At 41.4% G+C, this 15,725-nt stretch overlaps 1 protein-coding gene across 1 annotated transcript in view; it reads left to right on the forward strand.

Moving 5' to 3' along the window:
- Window positions 1–15,725, forward strand: part of PDE11A (phosphodiesterase 11A) — a gene marked incomplete at both ends in the record, with an annotated part of 418,278 nt that overhangs the window by 323,562 nt on the left and 78,991 nt on the right. The window contains one exon of the mRNA XM_080689375.1: window positions 7,213–7,322. Coding sequence (XP_080545501.1) covers window positions 7,213–7,322 — 110 coding nt within the window. The remainder of the gene's footprint in view (window positions 1–7,212; window positions 7,323–15,725) is intronic.

A 15,725-nucleotide genomic window follows, 5' to 3' on the forward strand; every position in this document is an offset into this window, starting at 1 on the left:
TGAGCCAGGCGTGGTGGCGCATACTTGTAATCCCAGCATATGGGAGGCTGAGACAGGAGAATTGTAGTTCACAGACAGCCTCAGCTACTTAGTGAGGCCTTCTGTAACTCAGTGAGACCTTGTTTCAAAAATAAAGAATAAAAAATAGGGCTGGGGATGTAGCTCAGAGTCAGAATGCCCCTGGGTTCCATCCCCAGTACAGCATCAATCAATCAATCAATCAATCACAATCAATAAAAGCATTCTTATGTAAATGCTGGCCTTCTGCCCGTAGTCCACAGGACCTCCAATTAGAGCCACGTATGGATTGATTTAAGACACATGAGCGCAGATTAGGAATATGGTGTGCAGATACTTCTGGGGGTGGCACTTTGTTGGCAATCATCTTTCAAGGCCTTGGGTGGGTCTGAGCAGTACTCTTTGCTCTTCTTGTCCAGAAGAGAAGAAAGAGGAAGGGGAAGAAGGAAGACCGTCATGTTGCTCGGCTCAGCCACTCCGCCAAGGCTTGGCCGCAGTGCCTGGACATCAGCCTCCATGGGTGTGTGCAGACAGGCAGCTTCTGTCTGCGATTTCTGTGACCGTTAGGACCTTCTCGCACATCATTTAACCTTCCTGGGGTCAGGCCTCAGAGCCAACAGGATGGACTACTCCTCAGGAGCTTCATCACCACCAAGTACCTCCAGTAGTCAGGTCCCACAAGAAACACAAGGGCAGTATTTCTGGCATGGCTTCTCAGCTTCCTGTGCCAGGGCTGCGGGCATAATGGCCTAACCGGTGTGCAGCCCATGGTGCACCTTCTCCAGGAGCAACACAAGAGTGGCTGGCTGTTTCTGCCAGTACCCTCTCCCAGGGAGCACGGCCAGTGCTGTGATGGCTTCTCACTCTGACCAGGCTGCATGTGTGGCAAGGGCCAGGATCATGGCTATCGTCACTGGTTTGTTCCTAGTGCCAGCAAGGGAGGAAATGCTTAAATAATACTTGAGTAGGTGAACAGACACATTTAAGAACAAAATCAAGTTATTTCAAGCTAGGACAGTTTGGTGAAGTATGGGTCTATTCTTAAAACAACTAAGAATTTACAAATATACACACAGCGTGTATAAATTTTAATGAGTAAATGTTCTTTATGGTAATTTGTTCTTTATGGAAATAAAAGACATAAAGGAAAAGTTTTATCACCCGTAATCCCACTACAAATAACATTTTGATGTGTATCTTGATAGCCTTTATCCTCTGCATATTAATTGGGATAGTTTATACAGACTACTGTATCTCTCTAACCTCGTTTCTAAAGCACTGCATATTAACATGTACATGTTGATGTACTAGATCTCTATTTAGACCAAAAAAAGTCCAATGGCTCTCAATATTAGCCTAATTCTAATACATTGTACTTTATTGGGTAAAGCACACACCAAGTGAACCTTTTTTTTTAGTTTATCTTATACTTTAAAAAAATTTTTTTATTGATGCATTATAGTCATACATCATATTGGGGTAAAAAACTTGTGTGGACATACATGTACACATCACCCATTCTTTAAGGCAATACCACCGAACACTGCATCATCTCAGCCCTCATGTTAGAGGCTATATAGGTCAGTGCAGAGATAAGACTCATGAACAGCTTTTATGGGCTTTAATGAGCTTTAATTTGATCTCTCTTGCTCTTTAGCCCTATTATCTGATACCTCCATAACCTCATCTGTAAAATGGGAAAATAAGAACAGGGTCTACTTCAGAAAGTTCTTGTAAGGATTAAGGACTTAGTGAATTTGAAGTATATACAAATTGCCTGACATATACTAAGCACCATAGAAGTGTTAGCCGTTGTTAATATTATCCCAAGCCTCTTTTCTCAGATATACAAATTGTTTGATGCACAACAGGCACTCAATAACATTGGTTAAATGAAAAAATCCACTTAGCATGAAGCATTGATACTATGGCTCTTGTTTTTGTCCCTATTTAGGGTCAACAGAGCCAAAACCAGACACTCTTCTCTGGCCATAATATTCCTCCATTCACTAGTATCATACTGGCTCGGCTTTGAAATGGGGGCACAGCCTAACTACTTAAGGTTAGATTGGCTAATGACTGAAGTTAGATGTTAGTCTAGGGAAACTGAGGATCAGCCTTGCTGTTTGGGTACTTTGGAGTTTTCATTATTATATGCTGTGTGCCTGAGATAGGGCTGTCCCAGCACACAGTGCAGCCCAGTGAAGGACTATCACTGAAGGCCTGCTCAGAGGACAGTCATTGGGCTTTTCTAAAGAGTTGACAACTGGGCATGGTGGCACATGCTTATAATCCCAGTACTTGGGAGGCTGAGATAGGAGGATTGGAGATTCAAAGCTAGCTTCAGCCATTTAATGAGGCACTCTGCAACTTACTGAGACCCTATTTCAAAACTAAGAATAAAATAGAGCTGGGGGTGTAGCTCAAAGGTAGAATGCACCTGAGTTCAACCTCCAATACAGGAAGGAAGGAGGAAGGAAAGAAAGGAAGAAGGATAGGTCTATATACCCTGTCTTCTTTCTTAGATATCTTATATTCATGGCTTACATTTCTGGTACAGATTATGAAGGCATATAGGTGCAAAGATGTAGTAACATAAAGATCAATAAAACACATAATTACTGGCTGAAGGCAGAAAAGTCCTAACTTTATTTGAAAATGAAATACCCAACTAGAGCCAAGAATGTGATAAATGTATTCAAGTACACCCCCCAGCTGCCTCTCTGTTTCATTTGAAGGCACATTATCTTCAGCAGGCGGCTGACTTTTCCTACTCAATATGGGTAAAATGTAGTTCTGAGTGGATAGGGCCAGAAGGAAGATAGATGAGGGTGGGGGAGGGGCAAATGGACCTTTAGTGGCAGGTGGACACTTTTCAGGCCTGATGATCCTCAGAAACCATTTACCAGGCAGCTTTAAATCACAGTCAAGAGATAGGTGCTGCTTCAGTGACTCAGGTATCACGGGCAAGAGAGGTAAATATGTTTTGTGGGACTGTGGGCATGCTGTACTTCACAGATTTGTTATTTTGAGAATCCAGTTATAGTGTCTACAGGACTATAAAATTATAGAAAATTTTCTAAAAAGAGAGTCCATGGCTTTTATCAAATTCTCAAAAGTATCCATGTTATTAATAGTTTAAAAGCTTGGTACTAGATTTCTAGGAGAGAAGAAAGGGTGACCATGTAGAGAATTGCAGCAAAACACGGCCCATCCTATTATATAATGGGTGCCACTAGTGGCTTTAAAAGGAATTAAAATGTTGATTAAATTAAAACCATTAGATGAGCCGGACATGGTGGCGCACGCTTGTAATCCCCGCACTTGGGAGGCGGAGACAGGAGGATCGCGCAGGTTCGAAGCCGGCCCCTAGTTGGCTGAAGAGGTTCTGTTTCCAAATAAAAATATAAAAATAGGTCTGGGAGTGTAGCCCGGAGTTAGAAGGGTTTCCAGGAACCACAGTACCACCAAAAAATAAAAAAGTAAAACTATTAGATGATATTTGATTTTAGTATCTGTCTAAATTTCTAGATAAATTGCACTATTTTAATATTATCACTATTCTGTTCAGATTCATCAGCTAGTTCTAGTTGATAGTGATTTTGCAGGCATAATCTCCCCAAATTTCAGGGCAGCATCGTTGTTTAAAACATTTATTTTCAAACTATCATGACAATTGTTGCTTATTTGATAGACTTTCAGAATTTACTCAATTTAGGAAGACCAAACCCAACATAACTGACTTAAAGTTTTAAGATGACTTGAGGTGACAGAATTTATACTGAGGTGACACATTCATACTCCCTTCTCTTTTCAAAAGTCACACCCAGATAGCAAGGAGAACAGAAATTGGTACAAATTCCCCCCTTCATGGAACTCCACATAACACACGAAGGCAGAAAGTGGAGAGGAGATGGTCCATAATTTAGAGAAGAGCAACGTCCACCCCAAGTATCTAAGGGGCTGAGAGTGTGGGAGAACGGGCACGCAGGAGAAACATGCCCCCCAGGACCAGCCGGGCCACGCAACTGGACAGCTCAGATACCACACAAGAGGGGTGAGTTGCAATGAGGGGCTGATGAAAACAGTGAGCTCTCGAGTCACAGGGCTCACTCCTTCCCCACCTGTGCAGGAGCCAGAGTACCTGCTGGTGGCACTGAGCCCCAGACCTGAGCACACCAGCCAAGGAAGAGTTAGGGTGAAGCGCACACCGAAAATAAGAGGAGTGAGTGACTAAAAGTCTGCCACCCCCAGCTCTCCAGTATCATTCAACATACTGGGGATCTGAATGGTATGTTCTTCTCAAACGCAACTTTGGAAGCTAGAAAACAATAGAACAGTCTTCCTAAACTCTGAAGACATTTTAACCTAGAATTGTCAGGCAAACTAACGATTGAGTATAAGAATAGAATAAAGGTTTTGCTTTTTTTTTTTCCCAGTCATGCAGAGCCCCCCAAAACAATTAACTTCCCCAGTGTTAAAAAATAGCATCCATTCTCATGAAGCCACTGGCAGATGTGCTTCTGCAAAAGGAGGATGAGATAGAGGAAAGAGAAAGACATAGGATGCGGAAGATCAGAGATCAACCCCAGAAGGGGAAGCAAAACCTGGGATGATGCAGGGAAGTTCCATCAGGATGCCACAGGACAAAAAGGCCAAGGGAAAGATGCAACACTTTCATTCCTCTCCAAATAGTTTTGAGAGACATTTTACAGAGCTTGTAAAGTAAGAAGACTTAAATGTTTTGAAGACATCCTAACTCCAGAAAGAGAAAACATTTATATAAGAAAGGAAACAATCACTGTACACTAGCTGGCTCAGCAATGAGTAATATTTATGGGGTGATGAGCAGGAAAGCTCTGCGTATAGATTACACGGGGGCGGGAAGGGAGGTGCAGGGGAAGTCACCTCTCACCTGCACCAGACTCATCCATGTTTTAGGATAGACTCTGGCAGTAGTGTGCAGGGCGTGTGCTCCTCTCTGCCCTCTGCCATCTGTAAGCCCCTGAGCTTAGGGCACAGCCTCTCTGTGGCTTCCTTTTCTCATCCATGATAGTATAATAATAGGACTTGTCTCAGAGGAATGTTAGAATTCTTTACTAATTGGTTTATTTTTGTGGTACTGGGAATTGAACCCAGGGACAGTCTGCCTATGAGCTACACCACCCCAAAGTCCTATTTATTTTCATTTTAAAACAGGGTCTCACTAGATTTATAGTCTCACTGCTTGCTAAGGCTGTTCTCAAATCTGTGATCCTCCTGTCTCAGCCTCCCAAGTACTGGGATTACTCCTGGCTATAATAATTAAACAACCAGAAGTTTTCAGGACAATGTATGGTATGTTGGGCAGACTATATAGGTATCTGGTGAATAACAAAATACGATTATATACACATACTACAAAGAAATAAGGTGGAAAAAACCTACCAATTTATGTTAAAAAATGGAAAGTGGTTGCCTTTGGGCATCAGAAAATGGGAAGATTGAGGGACTACTATTTTCTAGTTCTAAGTCTCTTTAGTATTATTTGATTTTTTTTTCTTAACTAGCCAGATATAGTGGCATCCAAGAACCTAGTTCTTGGGAAGCTGAGATAAGAGGATCACAGTTTCAAGGCCAGCCTCAGCAACATAGCAAGACATTTTTCAAAATTAAAAAAAAAATTGAAGTGCTGGGAGTGTAACTCAGAGGTAGAATGCCCCTGGGTTCAATCCCCAGTATCAAAAATAAAAACAAAAATAAAATGTAAAAACTATTGCAAGTAATACATTAAATTAAGCATAGAAAAACTAACAACCAACTCCAAATTTTGAACTGAAGGGCACACACAAGCTTTCATATGGACTATTCCATACTCCCAGACAATTTATTAGCATTTCCATTTGCTGTACAAATAAAACTATACGTATTTATAAATCTAGCAGAAGACCCAAGTTAATTTTTTAAAATAAAATTGTCAACACAGGAACCAATTATTCACCTTTTCTGCCAAAACACCAAAACTAATTAAAAATCAAAGTTTTCATTGCTCTAAGAGAAGTATCTTACAGGTATTTGTCAGTAATCCTAGATTTGGGGGGGAAACACACATGAAAGGTGAAGCAATTTAAACCCTAACTTCCTTCCTCCTGCTGTCAGAGAAAGGATTTTAATAAGTTATAAAATAGAAGACTTGTATGGTAAAAAGGAGGGGGTGGGAATAAAGGCTTTGGATCAAGAAAACACACAGGCCTGCTTTCCCACAGGTGTACTGAAGAGCTGTAACTCTTCTGAACTAATGAAAGAACCAGGTGAAACCAAAGAACTACTGCTGTTCTTGCTCACATAGCTATCAAATCGCCTCCAAAAGAAATCAGAATCTGGCTATACCTCTACACACGTAGCCACGAGGATCAAAAGAAAAGAAAGAGAAAGAACTCCAAGTAATGGATATCCTAACAAGTCTTGTATTCCATTGTGATGTTTGACTACAATGCACCAATAAAAATATATTAAAAAATAAATCCTAGCAGATAAAAATAAAAAAGAATTCCAAGTAATGGATTCCCCACTTGATCCTCAAACTGGGCTGCCTAACCCTCTGCTATGTTCAAAGTTTCCAAGGCATGCACTGCCTTAATACCCGTATGAATTTAATCTGTCCATGCATCTTATATGAATTAAGGTATTTATAACTCCTAGAATGTCCCCATGTAACAAAATGAGTACTTTTAAGTTGCCCCTTTTAACATTCTTTTGCCTGCTCTCACGTGGGTGGCATCTGGTGGATGTAGCAGTCAGTTTGAAATTCACAGCCCATTCGCGCCCCCCCACATACACACGCTAAACACCACGCTGGTCATGTTCATCATTAAAGTGTACAATAACAAAATGCACTTTGCTCTGAGCCTTTGCCAGTTTGTCGCTGTGTATCTGGAGAGTACAGCCTCCTCTCTGAAAAAGGAAACAAAAATAATCTGAACCTTGTCCTGGCGTGGCAGCGTGGGCCACTGTGACAGCAAGCCAATTCATCACTGTGAGGACCTGAGGCTGTGCAGCTGACCACTCAACTTACTGTCGTCTAAGAGGGTGGCAGTTAATCATTTCCTTAAATGATGTGGGTATGGAAACAGAGCTGATTGTTGCTCGGCAGGCTAACCTTCTCCGTCCTCCGTGCCCCCGGTCTGACTGTTGCCATTTTCCTCTCCTTCCCAGACCGCTGGGTTTCAAGAGATTCTGACTGAGGTGGAAATTTTAGCGGTGATTGTGGGATGCCTGTGTCATGACCTCGACCACAGGGGAACCAACAATGCCTTCCAAGCTAAGTAAGTGTTCTAATTGTTGTTATTTTAATGCATTTGCTTTTCTGTTCAGAGCCAAAGGTGACCAGTGCTAAAGAGTAAAGCATTAATTTCTGGCATCAGAGGCCAAGGCCACGGCAGGCTTGGGCAGGCGTGTCAGGGTGCCCATCCATCTTTATAATTCCCTATTCTTCTTTTAATTGCAAATTTGCCCTTCATGTCACGCTTGTTGATTTGGTCTGTCTCTGTTGACCTCAGTCAGATAACAAAGCTCAGATTTTAAAGGTCCTTCTTTTTCCCCTCTCTGAATATTTGCCTTCATGGTGTGACAAGCTCTTTAGACCTGCCATTCTCAAATCTGACTTTGAGAGTATTAAAATTAAAAGCAGTCATAGCAAACTTTGTGAAGCAATATATTTCTTCCTTCTCCAATATAATCATTTTCAGGATTTGTCTGACGTTCTGTATTATATGAACTGCCATGAAGTAAAGCCACATACAGGGCTTCATCTTTGTCCTTCTCATCTCTACTCCCATGGAAAGGTGGAAAACAGACAAAGAAATTGCATAAATACAGGGATGTGTAGGCAACTATTGCCTTGCACATAATATGCAGAGATAGAATAATCTTAAATTTCACAGGTCAAGATAGTAATTTGGGGGCGCTCACACTGTGGCCAAGGCCACCAAGCATAGGGGCACTAGAAATATGACCAAATCTCAGATCTCTAGGCTATTCTATTGAGGGTCCAGTTTTAATGTTCTTATTACTATCAACGTGTAAACAAAAGGTTAGAGAGAAAAGTTTTGGGGTGGGGAGGCTAGGGAAGGCTTCGATAAGGATAACTAATCTAGTAACTTAAGAATGGCTGATTTCAAAGTCCCCAGCATGGGTCGACCTCTATTCTCTGAAACTTCAACAGCCCACTTTGTGTCAACAGTCCACTTTCACCTGGTCACTGTTTTTGTTCCATAAACACCTGTCCAGCAAAACTTTGGAGTCCTGGACCCTTGCATACTCCTGATCTAGCAGAAGGATTTTGATTTTCCATCCTTCTTTATCAATTTTGTATCCTCTAACCCACCAGTTCAACCTTCTCTTCTCAATATCCAATAGCTGTTAAGTTCTTGAGCCTCTTAAGTGTGACATCCATTCGGTAAAAACCCAGCCCTGGGTCAGTCTAACAATTCAATTTGTTGCTACTTCGCCTAGACTTGTAAAGGCTTTGGGAGAAAATGTCACGGTTGTGAGAGTTTGAGATGCATCATATATATATATATATACTTCCAACTCTGCTGAGCGCTCAGGACTCCTTACCAATCTTTCTGCATCCCTGGCCAGCTCCATCTCCCATTGCTTTCAGCAGTTATACACACCACACAATCTTACTTCCTAAACCTCCTCTCCTCCCGCATCCCCCACATCCCTCAGCAGATCACCTTGCCTCCTCCATCACTGAGAAAATTGAGGCCATCAATCGAGAACACTCTCAATTTCCTCCCCTGCCACCTGCAAACTTATCTATCCATCCCCATCCTTTCCTCCTTCCATCCTATTTCCAAATGGTGTCCTCCTTCACCTCTGCTCCAGATCTCTCTGCCTCTCTCTTTCTCTCTCGCTTCTCTTTTCTCTTCTCTCTTCTCTCTGTCTCTTTCTGTCTCTCCTCTCTCTCTCTCTCTCTCTCTCTCTCTCTCTCTCTCTCTCTCTCTCTCTCTCTCTCTCTCATCTCCCCTCAGGGTCCATAATCCCTTTTTTCCTGGAGCTCTTCATCTCATGAATATGAACAGTTCTCCTTCATCTTGAAAAAGCCCGCCTCAGTCCCCTTTCTCTCTCTAGCTTCTGCTCTATTCCCCTTCTCTTCTTCCCAGTCAGGCTTCCTGAGAGTTGTCCAGGGCTCTTACCTTCACTTCTCCCAACCCCTGCCCTTCTCCATATGGCTTCCAGTTCCACTGGAGTGTTGTCACGACTCCCCTTTCTCAGAGCTCTAGGGCCCTTTCATTGTCCTTCCTTCTTGGCCCTTCTTGCGTGCAACATATGTTGCTATCCCTCCTCTAAAGCTCTCTTCCTTTTTCTCACAGACAAGGGTTTGCATCTTTATATAGGGTTACTTCGCTGTTGGCTTCAAGCCTCTCCCCCACCTGGCCTTCACTGCTGAGGTCACCTCCTGTTCCTCTCCTGCTCTTCTTCACCCTTCATGAGGAGCCTCCCCCCATCTGCTCATGAGCCCCAAATCCATTTCCTTGAACTGTAATTCACAGATTATCTCCAAGCATTTTTGCAACTGCTCGAGGGGCAGCTCCCACTGGGAGTCCTGCAGTCATCTCATCCTGTCTTCCCCTCCATGCATGTCCCTCTTTCTCTTACCCCTTGAATGACTTCACCAGAAGTCTGCAAGTCACCCAGACTTCCACCTTCCACCCCTCAGAGGCAGCTCCCCCTCAACATCCTTACAGTAATTACTCCCTCTCTGCATCCCTCTTGGATTGCTGCAACCAACTGCTTGATTCTCCTCCAATCTGAGCTAAGCTGCAGAATTCGCTTTCCAACTTACAAAGTTGACCAGGCCACTTTCTGGCTTAAAAACCTTTCTTGAGCCCCCTGTGACTTTCAGGATAATGTTCAAATGTTTGTCACTTTAAGGCCATTTTCTATAGGATTCTTGCCTAATAATCTGGCCCAGCACCCACTTGCCCCAGCCCACCCCATCCAAACATCCGTGTTCCAGACACAAGGAATGCAAGGAAAGTTCTCAGTGGGAACCTGCGGATGCAAGTCTCCCAGATGCCCAGGAGGCTCCTTCTGTTTCCTCTTCTTTCCCCCAAATTCCTCTGAACACATCACTCCCAGGGATCTATCCCCAGTGTAGTCTCCACTTTTTAATTTTTTATGTCTTTCTGGGTAGGACTTTTTTAAAGTATGGATCTCACTCCATTTTAATTGCTGACTTACAGGTTGTCTCCCCTTCTTCTTTAGTATCTGCAATTAAACAATGTCTGGAATATAATAAATACAGTAAATTTTTGCTGAATGAATAAATAAATGAGAGAGATTGAGTGTGTGTGTGTGTGTGTGTGTGTGTGTGTGTGTGTGTGTTTCCTGGGGATTGAACGCAGGGGTACTCTACCTCTGAGCTGTACCTTGACCCTATTTTATGTTTTATTTTGAAACAGAGTCTCCCTAAGTTACCATGCTATGGCCTCAATCCTGCAATCTTTCTGTCTCAGGCTCCCAAATACTAGGATTAACGGTGTGTGCCACTGGGCCCACAAATTTTATCTTATTTTAATATACCTTTTCAGTGTGCGCCACCACGCCCGGCCTGCATTTTATTTTATTTTATTTTATTTTATTTTATTTTATTTTTAGGGTTCTTCTCTTCCCCAGACCAATGGGATCATTGTCGTGTATCTCTCTTTAGCTCCTTCTCTCCAGCCCCCTACACCCTCCTACCACTTGTGTGCAAGGAAAGGCTAAATGTGTCAGAATCATGTCTGAATCAAGAGCGAACACCTTGCAGGTTCTTTTAAGACTGAAGTGCACAATAGTGGTACTCAGATACCAAGGTCCCCTCCCAGGTGAGAGAGCCTGTGCATCCCACCGAAAGAGGCAGTTCTTCTTACTAGTTGCCCCCCACAGCTGTCTGGATCAGAGCACATACTGAATCAGAGCTGAACCAATTGGACGTAAGCTCTAGAGTTGGATGACCAAGACACCGAGCCTGTTGGCTGCAGGTCAACGTAGACTTGGGAGCTGAGGCTACCATTTAGAGAAAGCTATGATGACCATATCCCAAGTAGATGGAAGAATAAGAAAGCCTGTATATGGGGAAGAGGAAAGAGTGAAGCTGATATTCAAAGAGTAGCTGAAGGTGAGATTGTGCAAATAGAAAGACAGAGAAAGAGAAAACTTGGTCCCTGGCTCTCCTGTCACTGTTTCTGTTTCTAGGAGACTCAGTCCAAGACATTTGGGCTTCCTCATGGCTTCTGCTACCATTAACAAAATATTTTCTTACTGAAGCTGATTGTACTTTTTTCTCCAGCTAGTAGCCTCTGTAACAAGAACTATAATTTATATTTTTACCATGTTTTGAGCCATCACCAACATTTCTGTAGATATTTGTCTTCATTCTACGGAAGGAACTAAGTCTCAGGAAGGTAAATAGCCTTCTCCAAATCATCCACCTAGAATGTGGATGAGTGGAATTTGGACCTGGGCTGTGTGATTCTAAAAGTCATTCTGTAATTGCAGAAACATACTCTCTTCCATGACTTTATGACATCTATTTTGGACCTTTGAGCTTCCAGCTGATTGGCTTTCTTGACAGATATGTGAGCTCTGGAAAACTTAAATATGTTTTGACCTTCAGTAATTCAAGACGTGGAGCCATCTATGAAAACTGTAGAACTAAACAAAATCTCAATAGTCATATTTTTCAATGCCTTAAAATGGAAACTGAGGTCCCCAAATCTCAGATCATTTACATATTAGATGTGTATTAAGTCAATGGAACTAGGTTTTAGTTCTTTTTTTTCATCCTCGTGTGATGTGATCAAATCTCCCTGTTTCAAGGTGGTATGATGTGTTTCCCCATGATGACTGACCTTGCTGTGTGTGATGACGCATGCTTGTAATCCCAGTACTTGGGAGGCTGATATAGGAGGATCAGTGCCAGCCTCTGTGATTTAGCAAGACCCTCAGACTTAGCAAGACTCTGCTTCAAAACAAAAAATAAATAGGGCTTGTTATATAGCTCAGAGGTAGAATGCCCCTAGGTTTAGGACCTAGTACCAAAAAGAAAAAGAAAAGATGACTAACCTTGTACACAGCTTACCAGCTTATGGGATGTTCACCAGCCCAAACCTACCTAATGTAGTCACTCTTGAACTTAGGATGCTCAGTGCCAACACCACCTATCCTCAGTTAAGATTTTCCTTGACAATGAATGCGGAAAGAGACTTTTTCTACATCATGGTGAAAACCTTTTTGTTGTCATTATAAGACTTATTCAGTGATTTTTTTTTCATTATTTAAAAAATCTCTGAAAGAAACCTATTCCTTTTCTCCTTTCCTATTCTCCAGTAATTGAATGAGTGATTTGTACGTTCAAAGCCCTCCATTATGCACTGTGAGAGAGAGAGAAGGCAGTATAGAACAGTCCCTTCTCTTAAAGTGTTCACAGCCTTTCAAGTGATTTGGAAATGGAATTTGAATGCACCAATTACTATGTGGCAAAGCATATGCTACCTTTTTTTCATATATAAGGCTATAAAGACACAGGAGACATTTAGCAAGGGACAAATTACTATATAAAATACAAAATGCCTCTACAATAAAAGTGTGACTTTAGTTAGAGCACAATTTGATTTATACTCTTAGCCTTTCTGATAAGTGAACCTCTGCATTTTCATATTTTATTCTTAATTTTTAAGTATTGGAGTGTGTGCGATGAATAATCAATAAGAAGAGAGGGCAGCGATGCCACAGTTCCTCAAAATTGTTCAAATCACCCCTCTCCCCTGTTTTCTCTGGGGACAGCATCCCCCTCTCATCCCCCCTCTATATTACAGCTGCCCCTGATGATTAAATATCAGTACCAAGCAGCTTTGTAGTATATTCTCCTAGGAGACTCCTTCTATTCATTTCTAGCATAATCTCTTATACTCATTTCTTGGGAATGAAAACCCATCTTGTCGCTTTCGGCCAGGTCCCAGAAGTGAAATACTAGGGCACATTAATCTGCCATGACAGCCTAATCCCATTCCTCACCACCTCCCAACAATTCTCAATTTCCTAATTACCTTTCATAGTTTTTCTTTTTGAAGTTTTCTGTAAGCCATGGCTGCATGCTGCCAATTAAGTCTCTTTTTTTCCCCAAAGAAAAAGCCCATCTTGGGAAGTTATGAAGGTCCGTTTTGATTCGCACGCTCATTTTTGGTTCTGATAGAATTTTCACTCTGATTTTTTTTTTTTTAGTAACTTTTTCCTCAGTGTGCTGCCTGAATGGAAACTTTAGTATTTGGGATGACTTAATTGATAATACATAGGGATGCTCACATTTCTAAATACCGTGCTTCCTCTTTTCACACACACACACACACACACACACACACACACACACACGAATGAAATGGTATTCTCACAGCTATGATGTGTGTCTCAAAGCCACTCAGAAGATGGACATATTTACCACAGACCATTAAAATGAGGTGTGGGTTTAAAGTCAATTTATTTCATATGTGATAGATTTGGATTTTATTTTCCTATTTTATGGAAATAAGTAAAAGTATGCCATTACACAAAGTATATTACATGAAAGACATGGCCTTTTAAATGGCCTTGTGATCTATTCAGAGTGGATAATGTCTCCCTCCTGCAGAATCACATTGTGTGTTTTCACATATTGATGCCTTTGGGAAATCCTACAATAAAGAAATGGTTTAAAATTTTAAAGCCAGCATTTCCCAAACTTAGTTGACCATGGACCCCTTTCAATGTCTGCTCTTTTTGCTATTTAATGTTCCCAAGAACTAGTTTCCCATAGAACACATTTTGATAAGCTTATGCCGACAGATCGGTAAGCTTGTGTCAAGTTGTGTCAAGTTTACGACTGTGAATGTCACTCTCAGTGGTCCTAGAAGTCCACAGGTGTAATGGCAGGTGAAGCAGCATTCCCAGTGAGGCCTGGCCTAAGGAGGAAGACACTGAGTGCTTTGGATGTCTTAGAAACCCTGACAAAGACAAAATCTGATAGTGTAAATAATAGACCTGTGTGGAAATGGCAATATCCTTGTTTAACTTATTTTACTATTGAAAATCCAAAGTAGAGTTAGTACCCCCACTCCATTCTCTGATGCTAACATGGCACCTTGCTTGCAGAAAGGTGAATGTTTTTAATAAAAAAAAAAATGGTCAGAGAAAGTACCTAACAAGTGAGTTCCTTAAAGGTAAAAGCCATGCCTTATGTATCTGTATTCCAGCCTGGAGCCTGGCACAAAAACAGCCAGCAATGTTTGTTGGTTAAATTGAATGAATGATGGAGGAATGAATGAACATGTCACATTTTCACAGTAGTGTGTTTCAGTTGCAAAGTCTTTATGTTTTCTGTAATAAGATCAGTGGTGTGTGAGGGTAGAAGAATGTAAGATGGAGTTATTGAAGGGAACAAGAAGGGAATTTGATGAAGAAGAGGCTCCAACCAGATGGCTGTGACATGGTTGCTTTTGTATGAATACTCTAAGAGTCCTGCCAATGAAGCTCCGCAGTTCAGAAACCCTGTGGACAAGGGGGTGGGGGCAGGTTCTGCATAGGAAGCATCAGTCTGTTTGTGTAAGGTGTACCCTGGTCAAATATAGAAGCTTCTGTTCACCTTGAACAACATATGACATGTATTTTGAAATATGTATTTTTTAATGAAATGAATTCTATATAAGATAAATAGTAACTAACATTAAATATTAATTCATCACTAAGTTCAGCCCAACAATTCTCACTTATTTGATGATATGGATTAAGGCAAAATTTAAAGAAATATCACATGCCTGATTAAAATCGAGTGCCCTCCTTACTAACCCTCTTCATCACAATCTTTACTAAACCTAACTAACTTTACTATTTCCCCTAACATGGGATCTACTTTGAGTCTTTCCAAGGATCTCAGGTACTCTGTGCCCCAAACACTGACTTTTTTTTTTTTTTTTTTTGCGGGTCTAGGGATAGAACCCAGGGGCATTCTACCTCCAAGCTACACCCCAGCCCTATTTTTATTCTTTATTTTGAAACAGGGTCTCACTGAGTTGCAAAGGGCCTCACTAAATAGCTGAGGCTGTCTGTGAACCGTGATCTCAGCCTCCCAAATGCTGGGATTACAAGTGTGCCACCATGCCCGACTTAGTTGCAATCTTTTCTCCTCTCACCAGTAGGACATGCTGTGAGCTAACAATCTCCCAACCTCCAGCATTTCCAAGTTAAGGCTGAATTATCCTTAAATGTCAGAGCCCTTTTCAGTAAGCAAAAAAAAAAAAAAAAAAAAAGACCTGGATAGGCCCTCAGCCCAAGTCCTAGGATTGCCTTTTCAAGTCATGAGATTCTTTTGGTCTTTCTTGATTCCTAAGATACTCTAGCTCCTACTCCACAAAAAAAGTTGGAAATTAGTGTATTTGAACATTTTAAATGGACATTATAAGTGAACATTTAGTTGAACTGATATTGAACAGATAATTCAAAATAATTTCTTAACATTTTATTGACTTTAAATGGAAATATCCACATATTTTAACTATTGATTAATAACTAACATAGACTATAATCTGCTCAATACCATGCACTGTGACAGGCATTTCCAGATATTTTATTGTAGTCTTATAAGTAGCAGGTGAGGTAGATAGTATTATCATATTAGAGACAAAGAAACTGAGCTTTAAAGAGGC

Source organism: Muscardinus avellanarius, assembly GCF_963383645.1.
Source record: "Muscardinus avellanarius genome assembly, chromosome: 2".
In the NCBI taxonomy this organism is placed as follows: Eukaryota; Metazoa; Chordata; class Mammalia; order Rodentia; family Gliridae; genus Muscardinus; species Muscardinus avellanarius.